The sequence below is a fragment of the Phyllostomus hastatus genome, unplaced genomic scaffold, assembly GCF_019186645.2.
Source record: "Phyllostomus hastatus isolate PE091 unplaced genomic scaffold, TTU_PhHast_1.1 phas_scaffold_345, whole genome shotgun sequence".
Lineage (NCBI taxonomy): Eukaryota > Metazoa > Chordata > Mammalia > Chiroptera > Phyllostomidae > Phyllostomus > Phyllostomus hastatus.
In genome coordinates, this window is record NW_025334024.1 from 1,042,403 (window position 1) to 1,064,396 (window position 21,994).

General features: G+C 57.2%; 2 protein-coding genes across 7 annotated transcripts in view; one reads left to right on the forward strand and one right to left on the reverse strand.

Annotated features, from left to right (window-relative positions):
- Nucleotides 1-10,251, forward strand: part of PIEZO1 (piezo type mechanosensitive ion channel component 1) — a 63,858-nt gene extending 53,607 nt beyond the window's left edge. The window contains exons 27-51 of one of the 3 annotated variants that reach the window (XM_045818594.1): nucleotides 47-218; nucleotides 688-777; nucleotides 860-954; nucleotides 1,278-1,349; nucleotides 1,922-2,022; nucleotides 2,581-2,659; nucleotides 2,733-2,789; nucleotides 2,874-3,061; nucleotides 3,227-3,333; nucleotides 3,515-3,706; nucleotides 3,796-4,054; nucleotides 4,134-4,322; nucleotides 4,497-4,803; nucleotides 5,046-5,166; nucleotides 5,260-5,407; nucleotides 5,492-5,706; nucleotides 5,862-6,020; nucleotides 6,101-6,248; nucleotides 8,227-8,415; nucleotides 8,616-8,708; nucleotides 8,808-8,980; nucleotides 9,054-9,176; nucleotides 9,251-9,330; nucleotides 9,421-9,610; nucleotides 9,696-10,251. In XM_045818594.1, the coding sequence (XP_045674550.1) occupies nucleotides 47-218; nucleotides 688-777; nucleotides 860-954; nucleotides 1,278-1,349; nucleotides 1,922-2,022; nucleotides 2,581-2,659; nucleotides 2,733-2,789; nucleotides 2,874-3,061; nucleotides 3,227-3,333; nucleotides 3,515-3,706; nucleotides 3,796-4,054; nucleotides 4,134-4,322; nucleotides 4,497-4,803; nucleotides 5,046-5,166; nucleotides 5,260-5,407; nucleotides 5,492-5,706; nucleotides 5,862-6,020; nucleotides 6,101-6,248; nucleotides 8,227-8,415; nucleotides 8,616-8,708; nucleotides 8,808-8,980; nucleotides 9,054-9,176; nucleotides 9,251-9,330; nucleotides 9,421-9,610; nucleotides 9,696-9,945 (3,797 nt within the window). In that variant the 3' untranslated portion in view covers nucleotides 9,946-10,251. The remainder of the gene's footprint in view (nucleotides 1-46; nucleotides 219-687; nucleotides 778-859; nucleotides 955-1,277; nucleotides 1,350-1,921; nucleotides 2,023-2,580; nucleotides 2,660-2,732; nucleotides 2,790-2,873; nucleotides 3,062-3,226; nucleotides 3,334-3,514; nucleotides 3,707-3,795; nucleotides 4,055-4,133; nucleotides 4,323-4,496; nucleotides 4,804-5,045; nucleotides 5,167-5,259; nucleotides 5,408-5,491; nucleotides 5,707-5,861; nucleotides 6,021-6,100; nucleotides 6,249-8,226; nucleotides 8,416-8,615; nucleotides 8,709-8,807; nucleotides 8,981-9,053; nucleotides 9,177-9,250; nucleotides 9,331-9,420; nucleotides 9,611-9,695) is intronic. The other 2 variants (XM_045818596.1, XM_045818597.1) reach the window with 2 other exon arrangements.
- Nucleotides 10,252-10,277: 26 nt separating this feature from the next.
- On the reverse strand, nucleotides 10,278-21,972 carry CTU2 (cytosolic thiouridylase subunit 2). 4 transcript variants are annotated; one of them, XM_045818598.1, is made up of 15 exons: nucleotides 21,858-21,972; nucleotides 20,920-20,994; nucleotides 15,075-15,153; nucleotides 14,765-14,824; nucleotides 13,583-13,643; nucleotides 12,967-13,076; nucleotides 12,508-12,800; nucleotides 12,302-12,437; nucleotides 11,983-12,114; nucleotides 11,401-11,492; nucleotides 11,164-11,267; nucleotides 10,909-11,053; nucleotides 10,698-10,764; nucleotides 10,512-10,570; nucleotides 10,278-10,418 (listed from the first exon to the last, which is right to left on the reverse strand). In XM_045818598.1, the coding sequence occupies exons 1-15, from the start codon at nucleotides 21,920-21,922 to the stop codon at nucleotides 10,343-10,345; spliced, it is 1,554 nt and encodes a 517-aa protein (XP_045674554.1). In that variant the 5' UTR covers nucleotides 21,923-21,972; the 3' UTR covers nucleotides 10,278-10,342. The 4 variants fall into 4 exon arrangements, with proteins under 4 accessions (XP_045674554.1, XP_045674556.1, XP_045674555.1 ...); XM_045818600.1 differs by having other exon boundaries at nucleotides 20,907-20,994; nucleotides 21,858-21,958; XM_045818599.1 differs by having other exon boundaries at nucleotides 20,907-20,994; nucleotides 21,766-21,934.
- Between the last annotated feature and the right edge of the window lie 22 nt (nucleotides 21,973-21,994).

Sequence of the window (21,994 nt, forward strand, 5' to 3'; positions counted from 1 at the left end):
CCGGCCCCGATCATACCCCTGACCCATGCTGGCATCTGTCCCATAGCCAAGGAGATGCTGGGCAGGGACCAGGACTGCCTGCTACCTATCGAGGAGGCCGGCATCCTCTGGGACAGCATCTGCTTCCTGTTCCTGCTGCTGCAGCGCCGCGTCTTCCTCAGCTACTACTTCCTGCACGTCAGGGCTGAGCTCCAGGCCACCGCCCTGCAGGCCTCCAGGTTGGCTCCCGCCTGGGGCTCCCTGGGCCCATCTAGGATAGGGTGCTGCTCCCTGACGTGACATGTGAGAATGTGGGACCACAGGCCTTTGGCACCTCCCCAGCCCTGGCTCGCGTGGGCTGGCATTTCAGCCCCATTACCACCCCCACACCGGCCTGAGGCGCACCCCACTGGAGGGCCTGCTCTCCTCACCCTGCGCTCTGGCCAGAGAGCCAGCGAGTCTCCCCGCCCTCCCACCCCCCGGCCTCTGCAGCTCCCGTGGCCACCTCTGCATTTGCACACTTTCTAGTCCATGAGACTGGAGGTGGCAGGAGGGGTCCTCTTCCTGTCACTGCCGCACATGTCGGGGTGTCGTGTTGGAGGGCTAGTCCTATATGCAGGGAGGGCCTGGGTGGGCAGGCTCAGCCCAGAGGAGGGGAGCCCGTGCAGCTGGAGCCAGGCATCCCAGGCCTCACCGACCTTCCCACAGGGGCTTTGCCCTGTACAACGCCGCCAACCTCAAAAGCATCGACTACCACCGCAAAGCCGAGGAGAAGTCCCTGGCCCAGCTGAAAAGACAGTAGGTGCCGTCTGCGGGACCAGGGTGGACATGGGGTGTCTTCCTGACTGGCTCGGTGCTCAGAGTCGTCTCCCAACCGCAGGATGGAACGCATCCGAGCCAAGCAGGAAAAGCACAGGCAGGGCCGGGTGGACCTTGGCTGCCCCGAGGACCCCCTGGACCCAGGCCAGGAGCCAGGTGAGTGTGGGTGGAGCCTCAAGGGCCCCCGAGCACTGGCACATCTGTGCCGCTGGAGCCTGCCCGCGTTATGTGCCACGTGACGTCACACGGGGCTTCCAGCCCGTCTGTCCTGTGCCATGTGGTCACGCTCTGTCCCTGCAGGCCACATAGCCTGCCAGTGATTGTCCGTCTGCACTTGTGAGCTGCCCTCCACCCCCACAGCACCACGAGGGGGTGCTCGTCACTGACGGGGCTCTGTGTCTATCTCTGCCGAGGGGCCACCCTCGCTCCCCTGTGTTTCTCCCTGCTGGCTCATGCTTGCCACCCCCTCCCCTTCACAGGGCCCGGCAGTCCAGGGGGCTCCTCCCCGCCACGGAGACAGTGGTGGCGGCCCTGGCTGGACCACGCCACAGGTACCACCCCAACCCGGCTCCCGTGGCCACCTGGTCAAGCCGTCATGTGCTGGGTAGCCTCCCCCTCTCTCAGTCGCTTCCGAGTTTGGGGTGGGCAGAGCTCACCAGGGCTGACCCCCAGCCTGTACGCAGGCTCTCAGATCCCACCCCAAGCCATGCAGTAGTAAGGGGCTGCGCCTCAATTTCACTGAGCCCCTCATAGCAGGCTGCACATTTTTCTAACTCAGCGAGTCAGAAGCCTAGATCTTCACAGCCTCTCTCCTTTCCTGGCCCTGCACCCTCTGTGTTCCTCTTGTCCAGTCTGGTCTCGTCCCACCACGCTGGCCTGTGTCCTGTGCATGTGCCTCCGTCCCTCAGCCTGCCACTCCCTGCCTCCAGCCACTGTGGCTGTCCCTCAGGGGGAGGGTGGCATGTGGGTCCTGGCCAGTGGGGTCACAGGGTGCTAAGGGAAGCCAAGCTGGGCAGCACAGCCATACTTGTTATGGGGTCCACCCAAACCCATGAACTTGAGGGTCTTGCAGAGCCCAACCCTGGGTTGGGGAGGCCAGCTCTCAGCTCCACCTTGCCCACAGTCATCCACTCCGGGGACTACTTCCTGTTCGAGTCCGACAGTGAGGAGGAGGAGGACGCCCAGCCTGAGGAGCCCAGGCCATTGGCACAGAGCGCCTTCCAGGTGAGCTGGGAGGTCCCCTGTCTGCTCTCTGCTGTGCAGGGAGTGCCTGGGCCAGGGCAGCACAGGGAAGCCGGATGCTCCCAGGGCCTAGGACGCCAGCCCAGCCCCATGCAGCTCTCCCGAGGTAGGCACAACAGCCGTCTGTTTGGGCATAGGTTGTGGCAGCCACGTGCCTCTGCCTACCTCCTCCTGAGGTCCCAACTCTGACCACTCAGGCCTTGGTGGCCATGGGTGGCCTGGTCTTTGAGAAAAGCTCACTGGGTTTGCTGGCCACACATCTGTCTCCTCAGCCCACAGCCTCTTGTCTACTTTGGGTCCCTGGTTCTAGCCCAGGGCCCAGGAGAACCATGGTGTGCAGGCTCGGCTGTGTGAACCACCCTGTCCTCCTACAGCAGTCCCACGATGCCCGCTACCTGCTCAGGCTCAGGCTGAAGGTCCCCAGCTGGGCCATCTGACCCTGGGCTCCTCCTTCCCCTCCACCTCAGGAGCTCAGAGGTGGGTCTGATGGGACTTGATGGTTTGGGAAGCAGGGTGCTAACCTCATGGCCCTGTCTGCAGATGGCGTACCAGGCATGGGTGACCAATGCCCAGACAGTGCTAAGGCGGCGGCGGCAGGAGCAGGCGCAACTGTGTGAGAGTGAGTCCGGCCGAGAGTGGGGAGGGAAGGGAACGCAGGGCTCTCAGTTGCTGACCACCCCCCTTATGCCCAGGAGGCAGCCTGAGCCAGGAGGCAGAGTTGGTGGAAGGCCCAGAGAATGAGGTGGCAGGTGCGTGGGCCTAGGGGGTTGAGGGTTGGGGCTCTCCCAGTGGCTGCCCCTCCAGGGTCCCCCTGCCAACCCCTCTCCCTGCAGCCCCTCTCCCTGCAGGCCGCAGCCATGTGATGCAGCGGATACTGAGCACCATGCAGCTCCTGTGGGTGCTGGGACAGGCACTGGTGGACGAGCTGACACGCTGGCTGCACACCTTCACACGGCACCACCGAGCCATAAGTGACGTGCTGCGTGCTGAGCGCTACCTGCTTACACAGGAGCTGCTCAGGGTGGGTACCACCACGCCCTGACCCCATCACACCCCGGTCCCGCCACCATGCCCTGCCACACTCCCCCACCCCTGTGCATGCCCTGCCCCTGCCTCGCCCACACTGGGGGCCGGAGCAGCACTGGTACTGCATCCACTGCCCTAAGCGCCCCCACATGTCCTGCAGGGTGGAGCGGTGGACCGGGGTGTGCTGGACCAGTTGTATTCAAGTGAAGCCGAGGCCACGTCAGCAGGCCCCTTGGAGGCACGGGATGCACCTAGCACAGTCTCGAGGTGGGTATGGGCCGTAGTGACTCAAGAGGGAGCCAGGACCCACCCCACCTGGCTTGCTCTCAGGCCCAGAGCCAGGGCTGCCCCAGCCACTGCCCTCATGGGCACATAGCCTCTTGGCCGCTGTCCCCCAGGGATGTTGAGGCTCTCCCACCACCTCTGTAAGCAGCCTCCCCTCCCACAGCGGGCTCGGGGCCGAGGAGCCCACGAGCAGCACGCCTGAGGACATCCGCAGCACCCTGAGCACAGGCTACGACACCCGCAGCGGCAGTGAGGAGATAGTCACTGAGCCCAGGGCTTCCCCGCATGGCTCCCAGGAGCTTCCTGCCAGCGCCCGGACCCGGATGCGCACAGCCAGTGAGCTGATCCTGGACAGGTGTGCTCGGGGAGCGGCTTGTGGGGCAGAAAGGGGTGGGGTGGGGTCCCAGGCCCGGGCCAGAACCTGCCTGAACGTGACCCCTGCAGGCGCCTGTCCATCCCTGAGCTGAAGGAGGCTGAGCGGTTCGAGGCTGGGCAGGGCCGGGCACTGCGGCTGCTGCAGGCCGTGTACCAGTTCGTGGCCGCGCACTCTGAGCTGCTCTGCTACTTCGTCATTGTTCTCAACCATATGGTCACTGCCTCCACCGCCTCCCTTGTGTTGCCTGTGCTGGTCTTCTTATGGGCCATGCTGTCCATCCCGAGGCCCAGCAAGCACTTCTGGATGACAGCCATTGTCTTCACTGAGGTGGGCGGTGGCCGGGGTGGGGGGAGGAGGGGAGGGGAAGGGTCCCGGCCCCACCATGCTGAGCACCCCCTCCCCGCAGGTCATGGTGGTCACCAAGTACCTCTTCCAGTTCGGCTTCTTCCCCTGGAACAGCCACGCGGTGCTGCGGCGCAACGAGAACAAGCCCTACTTCCCTCCTCGCATCCTGGGCCTGGAGAAGGCCGACGGCTACATCAAGTACGACCTGGTGCAGCTCATGGCCCTCTTCTTCCACCGGTCCCAGCTGCTGGTGAGCGCCGGGGCCAGGGCCCCCCCCACCCCACCCCAACCAGCCCCGCCATCTCGTTCAAGGAGGGAGGCCGGATGCCACGGGTCCCACGGTGGGCCTAGCCTTCTTGTCTGGTCGAAAGCTGCCTGGTGTGCCCAAGCCCACCTCCCCATCACCCTCCTTCCTTCCCTCCAGTGCTATGGCCTCTGGGACCATGAGGAGGACCCAGTCTCCAAGGAGTCTGATGGGGGCCACAGGAAGGAGAAGCAGCCTGGGGAGGAGTCTGCCCTGCTGGGGCTCCAGACCAAGGAGGTCACAGGGCCCCAGGAGGAGGAGCTGGGGGTGGCTGGGGTCCCCGCCAAGGAGGCCATTCCAGAAGACATGCAGGATGGGCCCCAGGAGCCACAAGTGGAGCTCAAGCCCCGCGACACGAGACGCATCAGTCTGCGCTTCAGGAGGAGGAGGAAAGAGAGTGTGGAGCCCAGAGGGCCGGCAGCCATTGGTACGTGTCCCTGTCAGCCCCCCCCCCCGGCCCAGCCATCATGCCGCAGTCCAGCCACGCCCTCTGTCCGCATGCGGCAGCCCTGCTGGCCCGCTGCTGGCGACCCTGGGAGGGCCCTGTGCTCGGCCTGCTGGTCTGACATGGGGTGATGGCAGCCCCTTTGGGGGCTCTCAGGGTGGTCAGGAGCTGAGGGAGGCCCAGCCCCCTGTGCTCTTCCATTAGCAGTGACTGCTCCCCCACAGAAGCCGAGACTGAGGATGAGGAGGAGGCAGCCGCTGCCTCTCAGAGCAAGAAGAGGCGGAGTCGCCCCCGGGAGAGAGTGAGGGCGGTGGGCATCCGGCTGCAGACCTTCTGCCTATCCCTGTGAGTGACCAACCTGGGAGTGGCCTAGGGGAGGGGTGGGTGGGAGCTGCCAGGGGGCACTGAGCCGAGCGCCCGCCCTTCCACCACCCGCAGGGCTCAGAGTGTGTACCGGCCCCTGCGGCGGTTCTTCCACGATATCCTGCACAGCAAGTACCGTGCAGCCACCGACGTCTACGCCCTCATGTTCCTGGCCGATGTCGTCGACTTCATCATCATCATCTTCGGCTTCTGGGCCTTCGGGGTGAGCTGGGCTCAAGGGCACCCAGTGAGCACAGAGCCCAGTGGCCACCCCAGCTCTCCCTGACCTCTCCTTTCCCGGCCACAGAAGCACTCGGCGGCGACGGACATCACGTCCTCCCTGTCAGATGACCAGGTGCCTGAGGCCTTCCTGGTCATGCTGCTGGTCCAGTTCGGCACTATGGTCGTTGACCGTGCCCTCTACCTACGCAAGACCGTGCTGGGCAAGCTGGCCTTCCAGGTTGTCCTGGTGCTGGCCATCCACATCTGGATGTTCTTCATCCTGCCCGCAGTCACTGAGAGGTGGGTGCTGGCGGGGGCGGGGCGGCGGGCAGGCCTAACCTGCAGAGACGTGCTCTGTGGTGCCTAGCAGAGCCCGAGCTGGGTTCATGGACTTTGGAGCTCCAGCTGCTGGACTCAGGCCAGGTGCCCTGATCTGGGCTTCCTGTCCCACCTAGGATGTTCAGCCAGAACGCAGTGGCCCAGCTGTGGTACTTCGTGAAGTGCATCTACTTTGCCCTGTCCGCCTACCAGATCCGCTGCGGTTACCCCACCCGCATCCTCGGCAACTTCCTCACCAAGAAGTACAACCACCTCAACCTCTTCCTCTTCCAGGGGTGAGTGTGGGCCAGCCTAGGGAGGACCCAGGCCGCCCTCTCTCCACACGTCCCCTGATGGGCCCCCCGGTCTTGGACAGGTTCCGGCTGGTGCCGTTCCTGGTGGAGCTGCGGGCTGTGATGGACTGGGTGTGGACGGACACCACGCTGTCTCTGAGCAACTGGATGTGTGTGGAGGACATCTTCGCCAACATCTTCATCATCAAGTGCAGCCGGGAGACAGAGAAGGTGCCCGAGCCCGAGGCAGGGGTAGCGAGGGGGCACCGGTCACTCCCCACTGGGGCAGGCGGGCACTGCGAGGAATAGGCAACACTGCCGGCCCTCCACCGGGTTCACCACCCACGTCAACACGAGGCCAGAGAACGTTTCCGGAACTCTTTCTGGCAGCCAGAAGGGGCTTCTCAGAGATGGGAGAGTGACTTCAGCCCTGCTCAGGCAGACAGTCGGCAGAGTGGTCTGAGCTAATGCCTAGCGGAAGAGACCTGTCCATGACGTTGAGTTCTTGTTCTTTTCTAGCAGCTTTATTGAGAGAATTCATACACAAGATTTCGCCCACCGAAAGGGTACGATTTGGTGGTGGCTAGCATTCTGAGAGCTGTGCAGCCACCACCAGTCAGTGTTAGAACTTGCTCGTTGCTCTAAAAACAAACCCCGTCCCCACTAGCACTCTGTTCCCCGTTGTCCAGCACCTGGCAGCCACCACCTACTTCCTGACACGGATTTGCCTGCACTAGACACTTCATACAAGTGAAATCACACCATGTTTGGCCTTTTGTGACTGGCTCCAACTCCGCACGTGTTAGCATGTGTGACTCTCATTTGTTTTTAGGCCTGAGTTTTCCATTGTGCAGATAAACCACCTTTTTTACTAGCTTTTTTTTTTTTCCTTTTGGTTAGGGTTTGGGTTCTGGGTAGAGCTAGGTTTAGAGCTAGAGATAGTGTTAGGATTAGAGTGACTTTTAGGGTTTGGGGTGGAGTTAGGGCTAGGGCTAAGTGCAGGGCTAGGGTTAGTGCTAGTGTTGGGTGAGGGCTAAGCCCAGAGTCAGGGTCAGTGGTCCGGCCGGGGGTAGGGCTGATGCGGGGCTTGGTCTGTGTGGTTAGCATTCACGCCACACTCTGTTCACCCAACTGTTCCAAGGGGTGATGGACAGTTGAGCTTTTTATTTTAAAAAATGCTGCCACGCAGTGACCCTAAGATCGTGCACACTCGTTTCCATTTCTTCTGGGTAGACACATACGTGGAACTGCTGGGTCATGAGGTATCTCTAGGTTTTTCTGTCAAGTAGTTGTTTTCCACAGTGACACCATTTCAGTCCCACCAACCTCTCCCACGTCCTTGCCAACACTTATGTCCTCTTATTTCCCACCCTTGTGGTTTTGATCTGCCTTTCCCTGATGGCTAACAATGAGCATCTTTTCCTGTGCTGACTGGCCCTGTCTGCCTTTGGAGACACCTCTGTTCAGACCCATCACCCACTTTCCCTTGGGTTAAACAATGGCTGGATGAGCAAAAGCTGGCACATCTATACCCCTCATCGAGCCAAGGGAGTTCCACAGTCAGTCTAGGTACTAGCCTCTATCAGATACATGATTTATGTTCTCCCCTTCTGTGGACTGTCTTCTTAATTCTTACTCTTTTGATAGTACCCTGTGAAACACAGAAGTCTATTTTTTATGTCTAGTTTAGTTTTTTTCTTGTTGCTCAGGATTTTGGTGTTAGATCTGAGGGTCACTGCCAGATATAAGGCAGCAAAGATTTGCCCCAAAGAGTTTCACTGATTTAGGCCTTACAGTTGAGTTCTACATACTGTATTAGATGAAGGTCCACCTTTATTCTTTTGCATGTGAACATCCAGACCTCCTTTCTTCACTGAGTGGTTGGCACCTTTGTCTCACGTGTGGGTTTGTTTCTGGGTTCAAACTCTTTCCATCCCACTGCCCTCTGCCTGTCCTGTGCAGCAGCAGTCTTAGCTGCTACCCGTTTGAGTGTCCAATCAAGGCTGGACTTTATGGGGCCTCTGGGTAAGCCCAAGACCGTGGCCTTGAGGACAGGAATGGCGGAGCACGGAGGACAGCTCTGGGACCCAGCAGGGAAGGAAGGGTCCAGGGCAGAGCTTATGGCTGGGAAACAAGGACGGAGGCCTGCGCAAGGCAGGGCAGGGCAAGGGCAGAGCCGAGATGTGATGCATATCCTGCCCCCTGCCAGAAATACCCACAGCCCAAGGGGCAGAAGAAAAAGAAGATTGTTAAGTACGGCATGGGCGGCCTCATCATCCTGTTCCTCGTGGCCATCATCTGGTTCCCACTGCTTTTTATGTCCCTGGTGCGCTCTGTCGTTGGCGTCGTCAACCAGCCCATTGACGTCACTGTCACCCTCAAGCTGGGTGGCTACGAGGTGAGCGGCCACCTTCTATTCCAGCTAGGGGCAGCAGTGCAGGGGCCATCTCTGCTGGCCCACTGAGGGGTCTGCCAGGCAGCCCCAGTCCCCACTCCTCTGCTGTCTGGTCCTCGTGGCCCATGCAGAGCTGGGCCTGGTTGCTGGCAGCCCAGGGGGTCAGGGAGGACCCCCGCCACCACGTTACTGTCCCCTCCCAGCCCCTGTTCACCATGAGTGCCCAGCAGCCGTCCATCGAGCCCTTCACACCCCAGGCCTATGAGGAGCTGTCCAGGCAGTTTGACCCCCATCCGGTGAGTAGCCCCCCCACTGACTCTGCCGGGCAGGGGACAGGATGGCTTGGAGGAGGGGTGGCCTGGCTCCACCCCACTGAGTTGCCGCCCTGTGCCCAGCTGGCCATGCAATTCATCAGCCAGTACAGCCCTGAGGACATCGTCACGGCGCAGATCGAGGGCAGCTCCGGGGCGCTGTGGCGCATCAGCCCGCCGAGCCGGGCCCAGATGAAGCGGGAGCTGGACAACGGCACTGCCGACATCACCCTGCGCTTCACCTGGAACTTCCAGAGGTACGCCCTGGGCTTGCACGGGGGCGGGGCGGGGTGCACCCCTCAGTGGTTTACGCCACACCCCCACCTGCAGGGACCTAGCGAAGGGCGGCACTGTGGAGTACACCAACGAGAAGCACACCCTGGACTTGGCCCCCAACAGCACTGAGCGGCGGCAGCTGGCCAGCCTGCTGGAGGGCACTTCAGACCAGTCAGTGTGAGTGGGGGACAGGGCTTTGGGGGCTCGAGGAAGGCCAGGCCAGAACCAACCCACTGGACTGCTCCCCACAGGGTCATCCCGAACCTCTTCCCCAAGTACATCCGTGCCCCCAACGGGCCTGAAGCCAATCCTGTGAAGCAGCTGCAGCCTAGTGAGTGTGTTCAGGGGAGGGTGGCGCTGGGTCCCAGCTGCTGCCCTGTAGGAGTGTGATGGCCCTTACTGTCCCACCATTCTGACCCAGATGAGGAGGCTGACTACCTCGGCGTGCGCATCCAGCTGCGGAGGGAGCAGGTGGGCTCAGGGGCTGCTGGCTTCCTTGAGTGGTGGGTCATCGAGCTACAGGACTGCCACGCTGACTGCAACCTGCTGCCCATGGTCATTTTCAATGACAAGGTCAGCCCGCCCAGCCTAGGCTTCCTGGCTGGCTACGGGTGAGTGTGCAGCGACACGTGGCCTAGGGGCTCGGGGTGTGGCTGTGGCCAGCAGCCCCAGGACTTACCCACCCCTGCCTGGCAGGATCATGGGGCTCTACGTGTCCATCGTGCTGGTCATCGGCAAGTTTGTGCGTGGCTTCTTCAGTGAGATATCACACTCCATCATGTTCGAGGAGCTGCCATGTGTGGACCGAATCCTCAAGCTCTGCCAGGACATCTTCCTGGTGCGGGAGACGCGGGAGCTGGAGCTGGAGGAGGAGCTGTATGCCAAGCTCATCTTCCTGTACCGCTCACCGGAGACCATGATCAAATGGACACGTGAGAAGGAGTAGCGCCAGGCTCCTGGTGCACTGCGAATGAAGGAGCCGGCCTGGCACGCAGGAGGGCGTGCTCCTCAGGCCACAGGAGCAGAGACCCCAGCCCAAGGCCACCTGCTGTGACAGGTCCTCCCGGCCCACTGAGCCCTGATGCTGCTGTCAGAAGGAAGCTGCGGCCCCTCCACGGCCCAGCGCAGGACTGCTGTCCCTTTCCGTCATCCCTGCTGGGCCCAGTGCCAGACACACTGGGCCGGGGGCCCAGCCCTCCTTTCCCCATGTGTACTGTAGTTTTTTAATTAAAAGCATTTTTATTTATACAAATGGACGGTAACAAACGGCCTGCCCATCCTTGCTGTCCTGCTCCAGCTCACTGGAGGTCCGGGTGAGAGGCCCTGAGGGTCAGTCCCCAGGCTCAGTTCTCACCAGTCTGCGCCTCATCGTCACTGTCCTCAATCAGATACTCCTGCAGCTCCTGCAGGATCCAGGCCCTGGGGAAAGCCACACAGTGGGAGTCAGCTCGAAGGTGCTGACGCCCACAAGGGCCCCTCCCAGGGCTCTCCCAGCACAGCAGGTGCCAGTACCTCTGGCTTCGGAGGTGGGCCTCGGTCAGGATATAGGGTGGCAGGGGGTCCAGGGAGGGCTGCAAGAGAGAGCTGGCATGGGCGAGGGGCTGCATGGCACAAAGCTGAGCCAGTGCCAACCTGCCACCCCACCTCCAGGAGTGGGAGGGCTTCCCTGTGGCCAACACAGGGCAGGCATCCACTCACCACGTCCTTCATGTTCACACGGCACCCGTAGCAAAGCTGCTCGATGACATGGGCTCGGGGGTCCTGCCTGTGAGGGCAGAGCTGGGCCTGTGTGCCTGGTCCTGGCCCTTCAGTACAGGGCCTGGGGGCTTGGTCCCAAGCTGTACCACCACCCTCTGTGTAGCCGCAAGGGACCAGCCATGGGATGGGATGGGTCAGGGAAGGGACTCACCTCCCACAGGGCCCCGGCCCCTGGCAGCAGCCCTGGGCCCCGCCCACTCTTGCAGAGCAGGGTATTGTGGGTGCTTCAGCTGGTGGGGTGGGGGGCTGCATCTGGGAGAGATGTAAGGTCTGGACCCCGAAAGCCGTGGCACTATCTGCAAGCAGAGGTGAGCTGCAGGGACCTCAGAGACTGCTGAACCCCAACACCCACTTGCAGGTACCCCTCCCTCTCCGCCCAAGCACCCTGAGGAGACGCGGCACAGACCAGCAGTGTCGATGTCCAGTGTACACATGCAGAGCAGGCAGCGGGGCCCTGGGGGACCACTAGCACTGCCGTCCCTGGGGGCCTTGACCAGCTTCTCACTCGTCCTGGAAGCATGGGGACAGGGCACAAACTCACCACCGGTTGGCCGAGACCTTGCTCCTACCCTGGCCTGAGCCCCAAGGAGGTGAGCTCAAGTGCCCACCCTCCCACCCGAGTCCAGGGGCCACACACACAGACCTGTACACAGTGCTGACCGTGGAGGGGAACTGGGCCTGCAGCCTGAGCATGAAGGCTTCCATGAGCCGATGGATACTGGACTTCTCGGGGGCCTAGGGACAATCAGATGGCGGCTGCAGAAGTGGCCCTGGTGCAGAGGGACAGCCCCCAGGGCCAACCATGGGTTTCTCCACACCGTCAGCTCCCGAGAGCCTCCCACGTCGGACTGAAGTGAACCAGGGCACACACTTCTACCGTGTCCTCGTTGCTATACACAGTCATTATTAAAAATTAAGTTACATAAAAAAATTTAAAGTGTCTCTGACAAAAGCCATCTTGCCCCTCCATCATGTCCATGACCCCCCGGCTGGGCACCTCACCTTCCCAGGGAAAGGGGGCAGCAAGTTCCTCTCCCTGTGAATCCCCGCCCCCCCGAGGACACCAGCCTGCCCTCCAACTCAAAGGGATGGCCAAGGACGCTGGGGGACCCAGGGACTCCACTACAGCACCAGGTGGCAAGCACTGAGGCCAGAGGACTGGTGTGGACACAGCATAGGCTGCTGAAGGTGTACCGGTGACCCCTCCCCTGTCCCTGCGGGTTACCTTGGTGTCAATGGCCGGCGTGAATACAGAGGGGACAGCAAACAGGCGGTTGTAGAAAGCAATCTCCTTCAGTGTGTGGTCACGCATGGGCCGCACCACCACCACATCACCATGCCGCTCGTCGGAGAAACCCTGGGGGGAAGTTGTTCGCTGCACCCAGCTGACAAGCTCACGGCCCCCTCCTGCCCTGCCAGCTGGGGAGGCACAGCCTCCTCCCTCCACAAGGCAGACCCCAAGGCTGATTGACAAGACTACTTTCAAGTGAAGGGGCCTATGGGACAGGGTGCAAGGGGCCCCTGTGCAGCCTGCCCCCAAGTACCGTGTCCCAGGCCAGAAAGGCTCCTCTCCCCAGTGCCAGGCTAGTCATGAGCTTGATGGCCAGGCGGGTGCAGCTGTCCCCCGTCATCACCTTGGAGTAGCCATGGGTCCGGGCCACATGCAGAATCAAGTGGGTCCTGCAAGTAGGGCAGAGCATCTCAGACCCAGGTGGGGCAGGGCCGGGACCTGGGGGAGAGGGAGGCTCACCGCAGGGTCTGCAGCAGCTCCTCCTTGGCTGTCAGCGTCTTCACTGAGTTGAACAGTCTGGACAGAGCCTCAGTCTGGGCAGCTGTGGGTGGCTGGGCCTCCGTTTGGGCAGCTGAGGGTGGTGCAGCTGGGTTCTGGGGGTCCTGGATGCCAGGCTGGCTCAGCCCCTCCTTGCCCTGGGCTGGTGCATGCTGTTGCTGGAGGAAACTGTCCACAGCTGCCTTGTAGGCCCCCTTGGTCCCCAAGGGCTCCTGGGCAAAGCAGCGAAGCACAGATGGCGGCAGGCTGAACACCTTGCAGGATGGGGGAGGGTGGAAGAGGCTGTATGAGGCCCAGGCCCAGCTCTGTACACACTGCGGAACAGGCCCAGGCAAGAGGCCCACAGCCACGCCCCAACCAGCAGGCATGTACCCACCAAGGACATCCTCCAAGGGCCTTTCTCCCAGGCAACCCACCCACCTCTTCTAAAGCAACAATGTGCCAGCGAAAGCCAACTGTCTGCAGGATTAGCTTCATCTCAGCAAGGGTTTTGGCTCTGTCCTCCAGGCTCTGTCCGCAGGCTGCTCCCTCTGAAACAGGCAGGCAGAGTGGAATTGCAGCTCACAGGGGAAGAGCCCCCAGCTGGCAGGATGGCAGGATGCCAACGCACAAGAAGCTCCTCAAGGCTGTACACTGCAGCATAGAGATTTCTGTAAGAAGCACAGACTGCAGACCTCCTCCTTGGAGGAGAACTTTCGGAATGGGTGTAGGGTTCTTTGCAGTGGCTGAGGGGCCAGGCGGGAGGGGAGGGGAGGGGAGGGGAGGGGAGGGGAGGGGAAGGTTAGCATCCGGCCCTCGGGCAATGAACTTGCCTGTCTCACTCATAGCCCTAGACCCCACAGAGGAGGCCAGGCGGACGCTCCTGCCTGACTCTGGTGGTCTGACTTATGGCAACAGCAGTGCCACCTGCTGCTGGATGTGTGCACTGTCTCCAGAGAAACGCCCCCACCAGGGCCTTGGCATGGTCACAGTCCGGCTGTTTCAGAAGGCCCACCCAAAGCAGCCGGGGCCTGGACGGAGAAGTGGCCACACGTACCATCGATGTAGACGACCCCTGGCACAAAACGCAGCCTTTTGGCAGAATCTCGACTCAGGCCCTGGAGAAGGGAAGGGACTGGGCCTCAGCCCCACAGCCAGAAGCTGCAGGACAATTTCCTACAGAGACCCATCTCCGTCTGCACTGGGCACCCTCTGCAAAGGGGCAATGACCCCACCTGTAGCAGAGAGGTGGCACACGGAAGCCATGCAGCCTAACTCACTTCGAACTGGCCCTGCCTGGGCATCTGCACTCTCCCTTGTGAAACCCACCCTCCCCAGTCTGTCCCTGCTGCTGGCAATGGCCTAAAAAGCAGCTGGGTCCACATAGCTACCGAAGCCCCTCTGGCTGCTCGGCACAGGGCAGGACAACAGGATAAAAACAAGGAATCGCTACTCAAATGGAAGAGTGGTGCCAGGGGCTGGACAAACACCTGGGGGAGGAGGTGCTGATCTCACGTCACCCAGCCAGGTTTAGGGGACAGGCAGTGAGAGCAGAAGCACCACCCTAGGGCCCTAGGCACCTCCCAGGACCCAGCACAGACCACCCCATGGCTGCAGCCTTGTGCCCAGCATCTCCAGTCTGCACCCCACAGGGAGTGCAGAAGGTCCTTGTGGGTCCCACCCCTGGGTTAAGGCCTCCACAATGCCCCGTCACCATCAGGGAAGCCATACTGTCCCCGACACTGCGATCTGGGCAGGCTGGCAGTCCGGTGCAAAGGCCCCCTGTCGTCTCTCACCTGCACCTGCTTTCTCCCCTCCCCATCTTCACATGAGCTGTCCTCTCCAGCAACACTGCTTCGCCTGGCAACGTCTCTCATCACGCCACTCATTCTCAAGGAAACTGCCAGGGCTAAGCCACTTTTTGTCTCCCAAGGCACCTGCTCCTATTTCAATGTCTTGTCCCAGACCACTCCCTGGCTGAAGGGAGGCCCATAGCTTCAGAGCTACCTCGAGTGATGCTCTGCTGTGCCCCCTGAGACATGCATTTCCCAGTGACTACTTCTCTATAGTAGGGCAAATGGGAGAGGACTAAACTGGGGCACAGCTGGGCACTCCAGATGCAGCTCTGGAGGCCTTGTGCACCTCTTGTGTACACATCCGAGAACCCTCCAGGGCTGGCCCCACCCTCAAGCGTGGCTGGGTGGTGGCCTGGGCCCAGAAGAACCGTGTGGAGACGCACCTCAAGGACCTGCCAGACCATGGAGCTGGACGAAGGCCCCCCGGACCAGGCCAGGAGCACCTGGGAGAGAAGGAACATGGCTGGAGGGCAGCACATCTCAACAGGAGCATGCTCGCCCACCCCCACCACTGTGGGTGTCCCCAAACATGGGTCCATCCTCAGAGTCCAGGCGCAGGACGGCGGAGAGGAGGTGGCAGGATGCAGGTGGGACAGGCCACCTGCAAAACAAGTGGCAGGGGCATAGAACCAGGGCCCGGGTGGCCAGGCCACCTAGTTAGGGACTCCACAGAGGAGTCACCTCACACTCTACCTTCTCTCCTGGAAAGATCAGCCGGTTCTTCCCAAGCACAGCTCTGAACTTGTGGACGTAGAATGCCTTGAAACAGTCCCTGCAACAAAACCACCATTGGCTGCGGCCACACAGCTCAGGCTGCCCACCGTCCATGCTAAGATAGGGAAGCTGCTTATACGGCCTCCACAGGGCAGCAGCCAGATGCTTGCTCAGTTACTGTTTTCTTCTTGTCCCAACTTCCATCTTTAGAAGCAACATCTTGACACTGAGGCTCTACCCAGAGGCCAGCATGTAGGGGTTCTCATCAGGTGTGGTCATCCCAAGCTGAGTCTCACACCCCATGGGAAGTGCCTGAGTCACCCCCACAACCCTTATCAGTGCGAACTGATGTCTCAGGGGCCGGGAGCCCCGTGCTGCCTGCAGCCACAGGCACTCAGAAAGGCCCAGCTGGTGAACAGATGGGCACAGGCATGTGCAGGACAAGGCCACCCCAACCCTCTTCTAAGTGGAGTTGACGACCTCTTCCAAGACTCCCACAGAAAGAAGTACCACCTCTTGGAGTGAAGGCGGAAGCCCTGGGCAAGCTGTAGGGGTCCAGCACCCTGAATCTCCACGAAGGCCTTTCTCTAATTTCCTGATCCTTCCAGGACCAGAAATGCCCAAGAAGCTTCTGTCAATGCAGAGTCCTGGGCTCTTCCCCAAACTCACAGATCAGAACTTCTGGCATAGCCCTGGCTGGTGTGGCTCAGTGGATTGAGTGCTGGCCTGTGAACCAAAGGGTCACAGGTTCAATTCCCAGTCCAGGCACAGGCCTAGGTAGTTGGCCAGGTCCCCAGTAGGGGGAGTGCAAGAGGCAACTACACACTGATGTTTCTCTCCCTCTCTTTTTCCTTCCCTTCCCCTCTCTCTAAAAATAAATACATAATTTTTTTTGAAAAATGAACTTCTAGGGCAGATCCTGGGAATCTGTGTTCTTGATAAACCTTCCAGCTGATTCTCAGGCTCACTAGGTCAGAGGTTATCGGCCTTGACTGCATATTAGAATCACCAACTACGTCACAGTGTATTGGGGATGAGGCCCAGGCATCTGCATTTTAAAGCTCCCTGGCAACCCCAGCAGCGAGGGCAGAGAACAGCAACTTGAGCAGAGGGAGGCAACACTGCCCCAAGGGGGTTGCCCCCCCATCTGCCACCTTCCTCCTGCTCAGATGTCCTTGTGTCCACAGCAATCCCCCCAACACTGAACAGAAACTCCTTATAAGGGAGGCTGATCAAACACCCCACAGGTCCTTTGAGGACAGTTATTCAACTCGGTGTTTAACAGCAAAATGCTGGAGCTCTGGGGACCCCAAGTAAGCAGCCATGGGAAGGGACTCCCAGGAAACCGGGTGTGGAGAGGCTCCCCCAGCAACCACAGATGCTCCACTTTACCTGCTCACCGGAGGTGGGGGAAATCACCCTGCGGCAGCCCCACTCCACGTCCTCCCTGCACAGCTAGTGTCCTGAAACCACACGCTCCCTCTGGGTCAGGCCACAGCTTCCCACGTGATCCTCACACTCATTGAGGAAACGTGCTCAAAACCGAGACTGACACGCTCAGAACCTATAAGCAAAGAATCGGCTGCCCACCTTCTCCCAAAACCGAGCGAGCACAGGCCAAGGGGCTCTGGCCCGGGAGGAGCCCTGCAGCCTCCCCTCCTATCAGCACGTTCTGCAGGCAGACTGGAGAGACCACCGCTTTAGACTCACTGAAGTGATTAAAGTGGTGGCTTCCACGCCTAAAATGTATTTCCTGGTGGCACACGCCTTGTTCTACTAAATACGCACCAAGTCTACTTGGTTCCCAAAAGACGTTCAGGGACAAGAATATTTTTGGAAAACAACTTACTGAGTCCCTTCAGTTTCCTTTTTGGAACATTTTAAAAAGCAGAGTCCAAGACTCTTGGAGACCAATTTAAAGATGTGAGCCAGTCACTCATTCAACAAATGTTCATTTGATGTACAAAGCATGCAACATCACCAGGAATTAACAGGGATAGAAAATGGGAGAACACGGCCAAGATGGAGGCATAGGTAGACACACTGGGCCTCCTCACACAACCAAAATTAAGGACAACAAAAATTTAGAAACAAAAAAACAACCAGTACTGACAGAAAATTGAACTGTATGGAAGTCCGACAACCAAGGAGTTAAAATAGACACATTCACCCAGACCGGTAGGAGGGGTGGAGTCAGGCAGCCAGGTGAAGAGGGGCCCTAGCAAAAAAAAGCAGTGGGTGGCGGACCGGGGTGTGCAAGGCAGCAGCAGGCAGACCCAGCAAGGTGGCAGATTGTGGACAGGCATATGCACAAGGTGGCTGGCAGACCAGGTGGCCCCACATTCACACGCAGATAAACCAGGCAAAACTGGGGAACAAGACAGACTGCGCAACCCAGGACTCCAGCGCAGGTAAATAAAGCCTCAAAACACCGGCTGAAAACACCTGTGGGGGTTGAGGTGCCAGGAGAGACTCCCAGCCTCATAGGAGAGTTCAATAAAGAGACCCATAGGGTCCTAGAACATACACAAACCCACCCACATGGGAACCAGCATCAAAAGGGCCCAGTTTGCTTGTGGGAAACAGGGGAAGGGACTGAAATCTGACAGAAAGCAGAGCAAGTGCCCTTGTTCCCTCTCGGACCCCTCCCCCACATACAGCATCACAACCCAGCAAAGTGTGTGACCCTACCCTGGTGAATACCTAAGGCTCCACCCCTCGCTACGTAACAGGTGCGACAAGACCAAAAAAAAAAGGCCCAAACGAAAGAACACATCAAAGCTCCAGAAAAAATACAACTAAGCGACGAAGAGATAGCCAGCCTATCAGATGCACAGTTCAAAGCACTGGTGATCAGGATGCTCACAGAATTGATTGAATTTGTTTGCAAATTAGATGAAAAAATGAAGGCTACGCTAAGTGAAATAAAGAAAAATGTACAGGGAACCAATAGTGATTGGAAGGAAATTGGGACGCAAATTAATGGAGTCGACCAGAAGGAAGAAAGAAACAACCAAACAGAAAAGAATGAAGAAACAAGAATTCAAAAAAAACGAGGAGAGGCTTAGGAACCTCCAGGACATCTTTAAACATTCCAACATCTGAATTACAGGGGTACCACAAAGGGAAGAGGAAGAACAAGTGGAAACATTATTTGAACAAATAATAAAGGAGAACTTCCCCATTCTGGCAAAGGAAATAGACTTCCAGGAAGTCCAGGAAGTTCAGAGAGTCCCAAAGAAGTTGGACCCAAGGAGGAACACACCAAGGCACATCATAATTACATTAGCCAAGATTAAAATGAAGGAAAGAATTCTAGAAGCAGCAAGAGATAAGGAGACTGTAACCTATAAAAGAGTTCCCATCAGACTGTCAGCTGATTTCTCAAAAGAGACCTTGCAGGCAAGAAGGAGCTGGAAAGAAGTATTCCAAGTCACGAAAGGCAAGGACCTACATCCCAGATTGCTCTATCCAGCAAAGCTTTCATTTAGAATGGAAGGGCAGATAAAGTGCTTCTCAGATAAAGTCAAGTTAAAGGAGTTCATCATTTCCAAGCCCTTATTATATAAAATGTTAAAGGGACTTATCTAAGAAAAAGAAGATAAAAAACATGTACAGTAAAATGACAGAAAACTCACAATTATTAACAACCACACCTAAAACAAAAACACAAACAAAAACAAAAACAAAGAAAAACAACTAGAACAGGAACAGAACCACAGAAATGGAGATCACATGGAGGGTTAGCAACAGGGGAGTGGGAGGGGGAGAGAGGGGGAAAAGGCACAGAGAATAAGTAGCATAGATGGTAGATAGAAAATAGACGAGAGGGAGGGGTAAAATAGTATGGGAAATGTAGAAATTAAAGAACTTACAAGTATGACACATGGACATGAACTGAAGGGGGAAATGTGGGTGGCAGAGGGTACGCAGGGGGGAGGGGAGTGAAGGGGGGAAATGAGACAACTGTAATAGCACAATCAATAAAATATATTTTAAAAAAAAAGAAAGAAAAGGGGAGAACAGACCTGCCTTCATGGAGCTATAAATCTAGTAAAAGTGATCAGACATTTTAAAAAGTTATGATTCATGGGGGAGGAGTAGGGAAAAAATGCAGACAATTGTAATTAAACAATAAAGTAATTTTAAAAAGTTATGATTCAAGGGTGATATGATAAGGGCACAAGAGTTTCAGACAAAACAGAATGTGCTGCTGCCCAGCCCCTCTGAGAATAAGCCTCTGCTTCTCCAAAGGACCCCCAGAGATGGAGGCAGGCTAGGCCTGCCTTCCACTCCTCTATCCCTCAAAGTATTGGGTTGGCCAAAAAGCTCGTGAGGCTTTTTTCCATAACATGGCTCTAGTAGTGCTTAGATGACTTTAACTTCATTTGAAACAATTTTGTTATGGATTGTATTGTGACAGCTGTCATATTAGCACGCATTAAAAAATAAACTTATCAAATTTGGTGAATTTTTTGTAGCCATTTTAATATTGAAAATGGAACAATTATGCAATATTTTTGGCATATTATGCTTTATTACTTCAAGAAAGGTAAAAATACAACTGAAACACACAAAAAAGATTTGTGCAGTGTGTGGAGAACATCTGTGGCTGATTGAACGTATTAAAAGTGGTTTAAGAAGTTTCATCCTCGATAATGCTCCATGATTGGGTAGACTAGTTGAAGTTGACTACAATCAAATCAAGACATTAATGGAGAACAATCGATGTCATACCATGTGAAATACAGCCAAATTACTCAAAATATCCAAATCAATAAAGTTATTGGTGAGCCCTAGCTGGTGAGGCTCAGTGGATTGAGCGCTGGCCTGTGAACCAAAGGGTCACGGGTTCAATTCCCACTCAGGGCACATGCCTGGGTTGCAGGCCAGGTCCCCAGTAGGGGACATGTGAGAGATAACCACACATTGATGTTTCCCTCCCTCTCTTTCTCTCTCCCTTCCCCTCTCTCTAAAAACAAATAAATTTTAAAAACAGCTATTGGTGAAAATAAAAAATGTGTCTTATTTTACAGAAAAAAACATATGGACTTTTTGGTCAACCCAATAAAACACATCAGGCAGAGCACCTGCCCAAGATCCTAGAATGCTCCAAATTACCCCTAGATGTGTTCTAGCTGCCCAGAAATGCTCATCCCACCTACACCTCATTCACTCTGATGGTCAACCCTTCTTGTAAGTCCATCACATACCTTCCTGCCACCTGACCCACAGTTGAATGATAGGAGAATGTTACTTATACAGGAAACCAATACTTCCCCCACCAACACCAGAGTCACCAAGAACAATGTTAGAACCAGAATTAAAATGATTAAATGCTTCTAAAAGCAAGACATTGACCTGGCTGGCATAGCTCAGTGGATTGAGCATGGGCCGCGAACCAAAGCATCACAGGTTCAATTCCCAGTCAGGGCACATGCCTGGGTTGCAGGCCACAGCCCCCAGCAACCGCACATTGATGTTTCTCTCCCTCCCCCTCCCTCTCTCTCTCTCTCTCTCTCCCTTCCCTCTCTAAAAAAATAAATAAATAAAATAAGAAAAGAAAGAAAGAAAGAAAGAAAGGGAAAGGAAGGAAGGAAGGAAGAAAGAAAGCCACGCCACAGAAATGGAGGGAAAGGAAAGGAAAGGAAGAAAAGAAAGAAAAGAAAAAAGAAAAGAAAAGAAAAAAAAGAAAGAAAGAAAGAAAGGAAGAAAGAAAGAAAGGAAGGAAGAAAGAAAGCAAGCCACGCCACAGAAATGGAGGCAATCCTGGCTGCTGAGCAAGACCATTTGCCAGGGCCTCCTACCTACCTCCAGGCCTCACCTGCAGAAAGCATCTCCTGCTCGGATCACCACAACGGGCAGGCCTTCCTTGCACTTCACACATTTCTGCTCACCACTTCAGAGACATGTGGGAGAAGACAGAACAGGAACATAGATTAGCCCTGGCTGGTGAGCTCAGTGGGTTAGAGCATCGTCCTGATATGCAAAGACTGTGGGTTTGATCCCCGGTCAGGGCACATACAAGAATCAACCAATGAATACACAAATGGGTGGAACAACAAATCGATGTTTCTCTCTCTCTCCCCTCCTTCTTTCTCTCTAAAATCAATCAATAAAAAAACGTTTAAATACAGAACACAGATTACACTCCCCCTCCCAACCGGTTTCAGAGAGTCCTGTTTCTCATCCCAACCCTGTGTAGAAGAGACAATGTAGGGGCCTATACACACACAAACCAGGGCTTGTGTCTTATCCAAAATACCAGTCTGACAAAAGACAATGGCCCTGGAGATTGCCAGTCGACTAAAGCCAGCTCAGGGGGCACATAAAGGCCACCTCTCAATCCCTTCAGGGCTGGCACGACAGGGGAGACAACTTGCTCTGTGTGGCTCTGGACCGGAGATACGGAGCCATGAGTGACGACTGGGAAGCCCACTTCCTCTTCCAGTAAAGATAGAATGGTCAGCGGCACAGCTGTCCCAATGAATGCAAGAATTTGAGGTGCGAGCAAGCAAAGGGAGCCCCTTCTGCCAGTGTTCACCACAGGCTTGACAGGCACGCCCCGGGTGCTGCGGAGCCAGGTCCAGGCCCCACCCGGGACCCTCGGGCTCCCGGGCTCGCCCATGGTGGTCTCTGGGTTTTCTGGGGTGCAGGGCCCGAGACTGACCCCAAAGCGCCAGACGAGGGCCTCAGGGCAGGACTCTGCGCCGGCTGCGGACGCCGGGCAACCGAGGGATGCGTGTGGCGCCCAGCTCTTACCCAGGCCGCGGAGGCAGCGGCCCCTCAGCCGGGGTCTCCGCATACTCCTCCCCCGCCTGGCACATGGTTGTACCGGATTGAGATGAAGACTGTGGCGCAGCGCATTCCGATGACGTCACCGCAGCGCCGTCGCAGCT